This window comes from Rhagoletis pomonella, unplaced genomic scaffold (genome assembly GCF_013731165.1).
Source record: "Rhagoletis pomonella isolate Grant_MI unplaced genomic scaffold, Rhpom_1.0 Rhpom_scaffold_00007, whole genome shotgun sequence".
NCBI classification, from domain to species: Eukaryota; Metazoa; Arthropoda; class Insecta; order Diptera; family Tephritidae; genus Rhagoletis; species Rhagoletis pomonella.
The window spans coordinates 53,342,832-53,355,066 of record NW_023458561.1 but is presented as its reverse complement, the minus strand read 5'-3'; the positions used below and the strand labels follow the sequence as shown (position 1 = coordinate 53,355,066).

The window sequence follows — 12,235 nt, the reverse complement described above, 5'->3', positions numbered from 1 at the left end:
ATGTTAGCAATTGTACGAACCCCATCAAACCGTTCCCAGGCATCTGCAAGAATTTAAAATGGGTTATGCGTTGTAGCCGAATAGAGCGCCACCTAGCAGTTCACTACGAGAACGTACGTTAATGCAGTCACAAACCATAAAAACTGTTCCTATTTGTTTTTCAAATTTGCGGAAACCTTTACATCATGCCAGCCAGAGGTAAATTTGCGCAGTTTCAAGTTAATCAATACGGTTTGAAGTTTATAAAACAGTACAAATAATGCAACTGAAACTCGATTTATATTTCGCTTTCGAGAGATAAAAAAAATTTAAAATTTTGTATAACCTCTTTTGCAATTCGGGAATCATTCGCACATAGGTACATACATATTTTTTACATTTTCCGTGAAACGCATAACTTTTGATTTTTGTTCTACATATTTATTTGTTTTTTATTATTGTTGCAGCTCAAGCCTTAAAATAGTAGTTATTTTACTGCAATACATTTATTAATTATTAAAATACACTTATATATATTAGTCGTTAAATACTCATTTTCGGGCACACACACCTGCCAGAGATCGTATATAAACCTCTTGTGTTTGCATGTGTGCATTTTTTTTCGGAAAAACACAAAGAACAATTGAACAAACGTTCACACTTTCCATCCAGTTCAGCCACTGCAGCCCCACATTTAGAAGAGCGTTTCCCGCATTGGCTTATGCACCACCACAATCGGATCCCTCTCCGACGATGACGAACTATCGTCAGCCGTTGCAGCCGTAAAATTGCCACTCGCACGTCTGCTCGTTGAATTAACCCGCTTCTTCCGCCTGCCGCGCTCCAAGTTCGCAGCGCCACCACCACCGCCACTCGACGATGTGTTATGCACCTCGGCAATTGAGGAGATCTCTGGTTCGATTACCAGCTGAAAATCACTATCTTCCGATGAGGTGCCGCGTGATTTCTGTAAGCTGCCAAAATGATCCTCAACAGCCGGTGGCAATGGCCGATCCGTGGTAGCGGCTGCGCTTGTAGTAGGTGATGTTGGTGTCTTGGGCTTACGACGCGCGAACGGGCTGCCCGGTTTACTTTGGTCTTCATATTCAGGATCTGTGAGAAACTCGACGCTGTCGGTGCGCATTGTGGCGCGCTTGAATGGCGGTATATCAGCCACTTTGGGACGCCGCTTTGTGTAGGGACTATGCTCATAGCCCTGGAAGTTTGCTATCTTTTCGGCGCTTTGCAAATTCTGTGACTTCAGATGCGCGGCTGGGAAGCGCGTGTCTTCAATGCTTAGCCGGCGGCTGCGCGAATTGCTGTAGGCAATGTAGCCAGTGCGCGCGAAAGGAATTATGGGCGCTGTGCGTTCTTTTGCACGATTCGATAACATTTCTTCGCTGCGGAAGCGCTGACGGTCGTCTAACAGTAAATCGGCGTCCTCAATATCACCTTCGGGATTAGTCTGCGAGCGGCGTAATTTGGCGCGACGTGCATGACCCGATTCGGTTAGATCTACCATTGACTTGACGGGTCGTTCCAGTTTTGGCATTCTTATGGCATCTTCGTAAGAAGGCAAATTATTTTCGTAAGGACTCGGAGCATTAGGCGTGCCGGCCTCTTCCAGCAAGCGTTGATTATGTGCGCGACTGTAAGTAGAACAGATTATTACAAAAAAATCGCTTATATATTTTAAAAACTATTTCTCATTCCAGCGCTCGATCTTACATTTCCATCATTTCATCGCGATTCTCTCGATATTCATTTCGATTTCGTCTTTTCGTGCGGCTTCTGATATACTTTTTCATACATGCGTAGAAAAGGAACCCCACGGCGATGATTAAGAAGCACCACATGATCGCAGTCCATGCTCTCGCTGCTCTCGAATTGCGTTCGCTAGGCGCCCATACACTAGCGCAGGCGCTTTCCCATGTTTTGCCATAGAAGTTCGAGGGCGATGCACAGCGTACATTTGTGTGGTCCTTTAACTGGAAATATGCAGAAAAAATTGAAAATTTTAAAAAAATGGAGTTTACATTAATTGTTCAATCTTCTCTAATTAATGTTTGAATTGGAGTGCATGAGGAAATTTTTAATCACGTCACGCTTAATCGTGCAAAACAACAAATTTTGTCACACCAACGCATTTACAAAAAATATTCGCTTATGACGCCATAATGTTTTTTACATATACTATATCTCTGCAATTATACGTACACAGGGTGTCCAAGAAGTACCACGACAAACCTTAGGACACCGTTTTTGAAATATTGATATTTTTTAACCAACCAAATACACGTTTATATAGCGAGCTGCTTGCTCCATGACAGACACCCGCTTGCAGCCGCACCTACTGGTGAACAGAAGCTGCAGACTTCAGTGAGCCCTTAAACCGAATAAGTCGGAGTGGCCCCACCGAAGCTCCCTCTCTTTCTGCCGTGACCCACGGCTCCACACGGATTGGTTACCATATATTTATTTTGTACTGCTATTGCAACCGATCTTCTCTCATTTCGTAAGCATATTTTATCGGCCAACTGTGAAGGTTATGTAAATTAAAATAACCATCATCAGGTTGCATGAGGATACCACTGGATCACAAACTTTAGTTTGATTTTGTACTCCAGACTAGGGATGGGTAGTGGGGGTTGAAATTAGATTTTTTCCCAAATTCGAACATTGCCCAACGATTCGATTATTCGATTCGAAATTGGTGGTGCAAATTCAATTTAATTCCAATTTTCCGAATTTTCCAAAATTTTTTTGAAATGAAACTTCATAATCGAGCTCGGAGATGTTTGCGTTAAATACTTAACACCAAGTCATAAAACCTGTATCGTTCGTTCGATTTTCAAAATGGAGGTAGGTGTCTAATGAAAGGGCTTGCCCTGTAGTGCGTAATATGGTTTTAGTTTTGTGCCATATGTAAGAAAATCAAGATCAAATTATTTAATATGTTAAATAAATTACCCCAATATGGGTATCAATCGAAATAGTTTTGAATAAACTTTATTTTTTAATTACATTTAGGAGGGTTGCCAACTGTTTGAAAAATCGAATTTAGTTAAAGAAATGTTGTGCTTAAAATCAGTGTTGCCGCGAAACATTTTTAGTGGTAGCTAAAATCCAGCTAAAAAAGGGCTAAAAAAGAGCTAAAAATCGTCGTTGTGGCTAAAAATGGTAGCTAAATTTTTTTACCTACATCTACCTATATAAAAATAAGTGCACGTTTTTGGTGTGACCTCATAACTTGAAAACAGCTTGACCGAATTCAACCAAATTTATGTGGCATATTCGATTTATCATGCAGATGGTTTATGCGAAGTTTTCCCGAATTCGGAAGAGGGGGCGTGGCACCACCCATACTAACTAGAATATAAAAATAAGTGAACGTTTTTGGTGTGACAATATAACTTAAGAACGGCTTCACCGAATTCAACCAAATTTATGCGGCATATTCGGGCCATCATGCAGATATTTTATGTGGAGTTTTCCCAAATTTGGAAAAGGGGCGTGGCATATGTATGTATCTTATTTATACAAATAAGTACACGTTTTTGGTGTGAGCTTATAACTTGAGAACGGCTTCACCGAATTCAATCAAATTTATACGGCATATTCAGGCTATCATGCAGATGGTTTATGTGAAGTTTGCCCGAATTCGTAAAAGGGGGTGTGGCACCTTCCATACTAACTAAAATTTTTTTGTTGTATATCTCTTGAAATATTTGTGGTAGAGTACTGGAAGTTGGTATAGAGGTATAACAAATAATTCCTTACTCATGGATAAAAATGGGCAGTATTGGAAAAGAGGGCGTGGCACCTCACATCTTATATATAAAGAATAAGTGCAAGATTTCAACCAAATTTATACGGCATAGTCGGGCTATTATGCAGATGGTTTGTGTTAAGTTTCCCCGAATTCGGGCACCACCCATACTAACAAAAATTTTCATCTGGTATATCTCTTGAAATATTTGTGGTAGATTACTGGAATTGGTAGCTATACGTGGCCTGTTCAAGAGTTGGCATTCCAAATTGTTTATTTATTCATACCCAAGATGGAAAAACAAAATGTTGTATATCCAAATCTGTTGGATTAAGATTTAAAATAAAGAATCAAAAATTTTGAAATTAAACAAATGATAAATTTTCATAAAGAAAAATTCCAGGACTTTTCATTCGTTTTTCAATATTTGGTGTAGAGAAGCACACCGGGGTACTGCTAGTATAAGTATGTAAGTATACACGCAAACATTTTCTATAATTACTGGTATAGAAAAACAATGAACTCTGAAAAGAATTACTATTTTATTCAACAAAAAAACTTTTTGTGTAACACATAAAGCATATTAAGGGCCACCAACTTACCTATTTTAAAGTATAGTAAAATCGTTAACGGACAAGATAACGGCCCAGAAACGTAAGGAATATACATAGAAATATGTTTACTTGCCTTAAAGGAAAGGCGTTCGCTTTATGAGCGAAGAGTTAAATTCATGAGAATCATAAAAAAAATTTGAATGTCAATGATGAATAAATTTTGAAAAGGGCTAAAAAAAGGGCTAGGGGCAATTTCAAATTTTTGTGGCCAAAAAAAGAATTTGGTAGCCAAATTTAGCCACCAAAGGGCTAAAACGGCAACACTGCTTAAAATACTATGTAACAATTAAAATATTTTTGAGGTGCTTGAAGGGAGTGGCCACCTGTTTAAAAAGTTAAACTGAAATTACACTATGCGACAGCCGAAACCAGCTTGGACTTTGTTAAGATTTTAAAATTAATTTTCTAAGCAATGGGAGGATAAATAAAAAATGTGTAGCATTGAAAAATGGTTAAATAAACTATTAGATATTGTTATTGGAAGTATTCTGAAGAGAACCATAGTTTTGCGATCGAAAAATATTGATTTTCAAGAATTCCATACCATTTTCCAAAAAGTTGGTTTTTCCCCATATAAAATACATGGAAAACTTTGAGCGCTTTGAGCGACCTCTAAATGTTTTTTAATTTCAAAATAAAAAATAGGGGTATACTTTTTTCGATATAGAACAAATCTAGGGGATGAGAGCATACAAATTCCGGCTTTACTTATTTTGGACCACTCTTGTGTTCCACACATACATACCTTTTGTGGCGGTGCAGTTAAATAATCATAGAAATCCATAAATGTTGTGTCGTGACAATTACAAATCCATGGATTATCACTTATCCATATGGCATCCAGGTATTGGTTGGAGCGAAAATATTCAGCTGGTATTGGATTCGTAAAACGATTGCCATTTAAATGCAGCCATGCCAATTCCGGAAATCCCGAGAATGTCGTGTTGCGTATCGCCGTTAATCTGAGAAAACAATCAAGTTTCTTAAACTTAAACTTTTTACACATAAGCATTTATTACTCACTTGCAATTACTCAGATCCAATCTCTGTAGTGTTTCCGAACGCATATTTGCTGGAAACTCTTTGATGAGATTTTTCGAAAAATCAAGCCGTTGGATTGTCGATAGACCCGTTAACGCATTCCCATCGATCATTATTATTTCACAGCCGCTTAAGTTTACTTCGCGCAACGAATTCGATACAAGTTTCGTGAATTTTTCAATAACATTGCGGCTCAAGTTAATCGAAACGAGCACATCGTTGGAGCGGAACAAATTCGTATCGAGGCGAGCGATTTCATTGAGCGACAAGTCGATTGTTGCTAAATGTTTTAATTTAGCGAATGCACTAGGTTGGATATTACGCAACGAATTGCGCGCCAAATCCACTGTCTCCAAGAGAGTATTATTGGCGAAGGTATATTGATCCAAGGTACGTAACATATTGCCCCGCAAACGGGCGTGCGTTAAGCTTGGGAAGCCGCTCAAGTTTATCGTGTCCAAATTGCAAAAGGAAGCGTCCAACTCCAAAAGCGATACCGATAATATGGCATCCTTAAATTCCAATGCAAAGTTCCAAGAAACATTTAAGACCTCTAAATTTGGCAAACTTTCGATGAAAGTTTGTGGTATATGTAGCAAACTGCAATTGCTCAGTTCCAGTGTACGCAATGTATTCGATGGTATGTTGTTCAGCGTAGCAAGCGCATTTCCCGAAAGCGAAAGCCGATCAAGTGTTGGTAGGCCGTTTATGAGATGATCACCGCCAACGGTTGTAATGCCGCAATTTTCAAGTTCAAGCTCTACGAGCGATTCACTGATCAGCACAAGTTCAGATTTGAAACCCGTAAAAGTTTCCAAATTATTGCCACTTAAGCTCAAATGCTTCAGACTAATAGCATTCCGAAACGCCTCACTCGGATTCAGATTCAACCAGCTGTTGAAGCTATTGTTGGCGAGCAGTAGGACACGTAGTGCTGTAAATCCTACTAAAGCTTCAGCATTTAACTGCGCTATCTTATTATTAGAGAGATCTAAGTAAACGAGTGACTCCACTGTGGCCAAATGCGTGGGAAAGTCAACGAAATTATTGCCTGACAAATCCAGATGATCGATGGGCAGATCAGCAAAATCGGGATACTCTGTAAGTCCTTTGCGCGAACAGTCGACGCCAAGGCTGTCAAGTACCCAAGAACATTTGCAGCTGTGCGGACAATTCACAGCTGTGGTTAGGGATGTGAAATAAAATAGCAGAGAGATCGTGGCAAAGTGGTGGAGCTTTGGCATTTTTAGACGATGCAGCGCAGGTATTTGATGTGGAATATGACATATGGATGAGCTGTAAAAGATTAAATATCGTTTAATAATAGTAAAGCGAGTAATATAGGTCCTATATATTTATATATACATAAATACATCTGCGCAACAATAGATTCAAAATGTCGCAATTCCAGAAGGCATTTATTTTAAGTTTTTGTTTACACTGTTATCAGCCATAAAATGGATTATTTTCAAGTATTTGCACACATACATTCATATGTATATACTTACATAAATTTACATATTTACATAAATATACACCCTGCAGGGAAATTCGACTAATGAAATTATAATCGGCCTTCTCCTAAATTTTGGTTCAAATGGCGTTGTGCAATGGACGGAAATCCAGAAAAGGCTGGCCAAATGTCTAAAAACAGTTTAGATTTTTAAATTTTAGATATTCATAACAGAGCTCATCAATTTGTGCAAAATTGTTTGGCGCAGAGATATCGTCGGTGGTTTGTTATTAGATGTGCACTGAAAATACTAAAAATATTTTTTATTCTTTTTACTACGTATAATTTGAACTCAAAGTCAGTTTAGTATATTGACTGTAATCGGAACTTTTGCACTTGCTTATGGAGTTCTGCCTGCGCTGCCCATCACTAACTATATACATACATATGTATATTTAAAATGATTATAATATTATGTCTTTATCGCGTAGAAGTTGTCTCAATGTCTCAAAGTCCCTTAAAAAAAACCTGTCGTCAGAGAGGAAAACTAACTGCCTTATTATGTATTACGAACGATAGGCAAAACGAACGATTCGTCTGCAGACGGCAACGTCTCTGATTGCGATTTTATTACTCTTTCGGTCGTTTACGTCTAACTTTTCATCAATTAGGTTGCAATCGTCTCGGTTGCGTTTAAACCGGCTAGAATGATGCCGCCGGACTAATTTTTGAAACATTCCTCTGCCTATCGTTCGTGATGCATAATAAGGTAAGTACTCAGTTTTGCGATAATTTACGCATAGCTTCGCGAATGTATTAATTTTTTTTGTTTGTAAAGTTTACTGTCACAACGATATTATTATCGATTTTGTGATCGATATTTTTATCGATTTTGTTATCGATATATTTATCGATTTTGTTAATGATATTTGAACGATTTTGTTATCAATAATTTTTATCGATATTATCGATTTTGTTATCGAATTTGTTATAGATTTTGTAATCGCTATTGATTTTGCTATCGATTTTTATTGATATTTTTTATCGATTTTAATATCGATATATTTATCGATTGTTAGTCGAATCGACTAACGAAGCACGTCCAGGGTAAAGCAAAATCAAATGCATGTATGTATGTATGTACATGTGTATGTTTATTGGTTATGAGACAAACTACCCTGACGGTTAAGTGTTTTTTTGTTGTTTAAATCAACTAATTCGAAGACTTCTTTAAAACAAATGCAACGAGTAAATGTTTCGAATTTTTATACTATTTTTGCTCAAAAAACAATTTGTGTCTTGGAAGTATGAAAAAGCATCTGTGAAGTCCAGAACGCAAGTATATTAAAAGAAACCTACTGATTTTGAAGTTGTGTAAACCAAATTCATTTTAAAGTAGTTGAAATTAAATGCAGACAGCCGAGTTGCTGCTTGCGCAGAATTAAAAATTAACATTTGAAAGCACATTTACATGTCTAGCTGTAGCTGACAATCCATGTTCAAATATCATTTAATTTTTAAGTTTTAATTTCGGTTTTTCTTAGTTATGAAAAAGCAATATGCTGACTTTGAAATTATTTAAGCCAAATTCATTTTAAAGTAGTTGAAAATAAGTGCAGGAAAAGGCATCGCCATGTTAAATAAATGAGTTTGTTGCAGGTAAAATAGTGAGAACTTCAATTAGTTATCATTGAAAATAAAGTAGTTTATAAATTACTTTCAAACTAATTCAATTTCCTGCAGGGTAGGTAAGTTTCACTTTTCCAGTGTGGCCCAGGCGCACTTACTTTTTTTTATACTTTTAGTTCTTTTTGTAATAAAAGCGTGTTTTTAGTTTTTTTAAACTTTAATTTTATTTTATTAAAGTTTGCACTTCCTCTTTTGTTGATAACCGGTAAAATATTTTAGTGTTATTCATATTTTACGTAGTTGTATTAATAGTACTTTATTTGTTGAAAGTGGGCAATTTTTCAGTGCAGCCGGTCTTATATATGAGCCTCTAAGAAATCGCCTAATGGGAGAAAAGGCAGCAAAATAACTTTTTCTGAAACGTAATATGACCCTTTTGAACTTTGACTACTTGATTAAAACTCTGTATTAGAGGTCAAGCATTGGTTCAATGTTCTAATAATTTACAAAACGATGACTTAAGTTGGTTATAGCTTTTTTAATGTTATTCATAACATTCGCATTCGCATTCACGAATGTGAAAAATATGACATCAGAAACATCCCTAGTATGCACATATAGCTTTCTTTATCAGCTTTATCTATTCCTATCAATCAAAGAGAGAGAGTACATGCGAAAGAACACATTTGCAAGCGTTCTTACTTTCATATATGTACTAAGTATATAGTACATAAACAGTTAATTCTTTCGCAGCGAAATATTCTTTAATAATTTTTTTAGTACATACATTTGTACATATAAGTCTCAATAGTAACAATGTAATTTTTACAAGTGTGCTTGTGCAACTGTAACGTAGAAATCTAAATAAAACAACGAATGGCATTGATAGCAAAGTGCAAGAAATAGGGTATTCAATAAAATTCCCGATTAGCAGTTCCCCTATTCTTATTACACTTAGGGCCATTTTCTGAAGTGGCCTTTAATTTTAAAGCTCACTTTATATATAAAGGTTGGATTAAAAATAAAGCTGTGTCTAAAGTTAAACATTTCTATTATCGGACTTTGATGTATGTATATTTCTTGGTTGTAAACCAATTTTAAACCGATAATAAAATGCTTTACTTTAGACACAATCATAAATTTTAATGCAACCTTTAAATTTAAAATGGACTTTAAAGTTACAGGCTACTTGAGAAAACGGCCCTTAAACGGATAGATAGATTTAAAGAACTTAATCGCAATGAATATTCCAACATTTCATGTAGCCCAACAATTTGTCTAAGTTCTGTAATCGTTGGCGGTAAATGAGCATATCTTATAATCATTCGAGTTCCGGAAATAGAACCTTGCGAAAAGGGTGAGGAGGGCATAGGCTGATGTATATTTCTGCTGGGTAGCTGTTGGTAAGAGATATGGTTTCTCGCCCAAATTTAAGTATTGGCTCTATGAAAGCATAGTTAAGCCCGTAATGTTTTATGTCATTCTGGTGGAAGTCGCTAGACGAAGCTAGGTACCTTCGTAGGTACATAGGGTGCGTACAATGGTGTCCTTATTAATATTGGTGATTACTTGCCGATCACTACCACTCTCCCGTTTGACATTGCAGGCGAAAATTGCCACAGCACGGACTGAAATCAGACTCAGGCAAACCGGATACTATAAAGTTATTGAAAGATTCCATTTAATCTCTGATTACACGGGTCACTTCGTCTCTGAAATCACTCCTGGCGTCGTTTCAACGATCGAGTAATTGTAATTTTTGTTTAAATTTTACGCTAAAATGTCAAACTTTGATATTCCTAGTCTGCAATATTAACAACAAAATATAAGGAGTTTGCTCTGGGGCTATTACCTTCTCAATGTGCCTTGGGATAAGTTCTAAAATGTTCAAGTGTGGACGACCACGAAATCTAAGCTTAGAAAAGAAGTATTTGTTAACTTGGTTTGCAAAATGTGCGTTTTGCAACAAATTACCATAAAATACTGCTTTAGATCTGGCAGGTAGGTAAACAAAAAAATTTTCGAACATTTCTAGCCTATACCTTATATCAAAAATTGCAGTTTGTACAATACTTTTTATAATTTTTTTTACAGTGGAACAAATACCCCCTATATGAATAGCGAATAACGAGTTATCAGCAATGCCGTCACATGTAAGGGAACTAATTTTTCTTGCGCATTTAATTCAAAAGTTTCATAGATTATTATTTCCCGTAGGTTAAAGCAATGCTAATACCTTAATTACAAATATTAACATATTTTCAAGTTAGCTATCGGCTTTCAAAATATTCTTATCGCACAAAGAGGTGCAAGTGAGGACGATAAATTCCATGTAGATATTTATTCACTACAGGTGCTCGATTACTCATACCTAATTTTATTGAAGCACAGCTAGCATTTGGACGAAGAATTTGTATTGCTATATGTACTTATTTTTTATATGTATAATATGCATATACAATTTGTTGCCAGTGTATGCGTTTTTATTTCTTAAGGAGCACTAAATATTAATTTCTTGTATAAAATTTAATGGCACTACGTTTTTGTTCACAATAATTTGCACGTTTCTTGCATATTCCCCATTCACTTTCAATGCAGTTGCACAACTTTTCCAAATGCTGCTCACATATTTCAAAATTTACTTTGCACTTCCTCACTTTTTACTTATCAGCTGCTCTAAATTTATGTTATCAAAGTTCACATCTACTATTGAAGCAACGATCTTTCTGTACGGATTGTTAACGCGACTCATCCGAAATTCACTCGATTACTGGCCGCATTCACCTGTTGCGCCTAACGCAGGGATTGTAGTTATTTGTCTTATCAGCAAAACGGCACACATCGAATCCCCCATTCTCGCCCGAAACGGTTTACAGCCTGATAAGATAAGCTGCGTTGATAATGTTGCGCGCTTTCGTCTACAATTTCGTTTCGAAAATTATAAATACAAATCGTATATACATATGTACATATGTATGTGGGAAAGCCATTGTATAAAAAAGTGTTATGAACAGTGTTGCACAATTTTAGCTGGGGGACAGATTGGATGAACCAACTTAGGGCCTCATGTTTTGGTATGTACGAAGGTCCCATTAGGAAAAAATTTGTAGCGTAAATATGTGAAATAAACTGCTTCGTTTTTTCCGTGCCTTAGATGATTAAATATTTTAATGAAATCTCATTAAAAATTTTAATAAGAAACATCTTGACGTCTACCATCGTATATTTAGTTCTATAAATAATGTAATTCTTATTCTTATTACCGTTTTTTCAAGCAGACTTTAGGTGTGTCTTTGGTTAGAGCAATTGTGTTTTGATTGACTGATTGTATTGTGTGAGAGAAAAAATATTAAAATCAAATAGAAACGTAATTGCTCTACATCGGTAAATATTCAATTCAATTACGCGCATATTAAAATGACCGCGTTCATTCTGAAAAATCATCTGCGAAGTGAATAATCAAGACAAAAACTAAAAGAAAAAAATATTTAATTTGCATGTTGCCTACAGTGGAATTCGAACCCTGACCATCTCTCTGGATATCAACAAATTGTGGCAAGCATCTTTGCGCACTCAGCTGCACCCAGGCATATAAATTTGCTTTCAAATGTTGAATTTCCATCAACACCACAGCACGCGATTTGTACGGACGCAGCCAGAAAAGAAACGTAAATTTTGCGGACAGTGCAGTTTAGTTAAATTTTCCGTATCCGAAAATGCATAGAAAAAACTCCTACAGTTATCACCAAT

The 12,235-nt window shown here is 36.3% G+C and overlaps 1 protein-coding gene across 2 annotated transcripts; it reads right to left on the bottom strand.

The window, feature by feature from the left end:
• Positions 1–417: 417 nt before the first annotated feature.
• On the bottom strand, positions 418–11,440 carry LOC118743063 (insulin-like growth factor-binding protein complex acid labile subunit). 2 transcript variants are annotated; one of them, XM_036475543.1, is made up of 5 exons: positions 11,143–11,440; positions 5,386–6,699; positions 5,108–5,324; positions 1,708–1,967; positions 418–1,628 (listed from the first exon to the last, which is right to left on the bottom strand). In XM_036475543.1, exons 1-5 carry the CDS (start codon positions 11,235–11,237, stop codon positions 674–676), a joined length of 2,841 nt encoding a protein of 946 aa, XP_036331436.1. In that variant the 5' UTR covers positions 11,238–11,440; the 3' UTR covers positions 418–673. The 2 variants fall into 2 exon arrangements, with proteins under 2 accessions (XP_036331436.1, XP_036331437.1); XM_036475544.1 differs by having other exon boundaries at positions 674–1,628; positions 10,857–11,234.
• Positions 11,441–12,235: the final 795 nt, after the last annotated feature.

Excerpts from the sequence above, each read along its gene's own strand:
- LOC118743063 (XM_036475543.1), bottom strand. The coding sequence starts at position 11,237 with ATGAGTCGCGTTAACAATCCGTACAGAAAGATCGTTGCTTCAATAGTA. Across the intron at positions 5,325-5,385 it reads TTGGATCTGAGTAATTGCAA|ATTAACGGCGATACGCAACA; the intron begins GTGAGTAATAAA and ends TTGTTTTCTCAG. Across the intron at positions 1,629-1,707 it reads CGCGATGAAATGATGGAAAT|TCGCGCACATAATCAACGCT; the intron begins GTAAGATCGAGC and ends TTCTACTTACAG.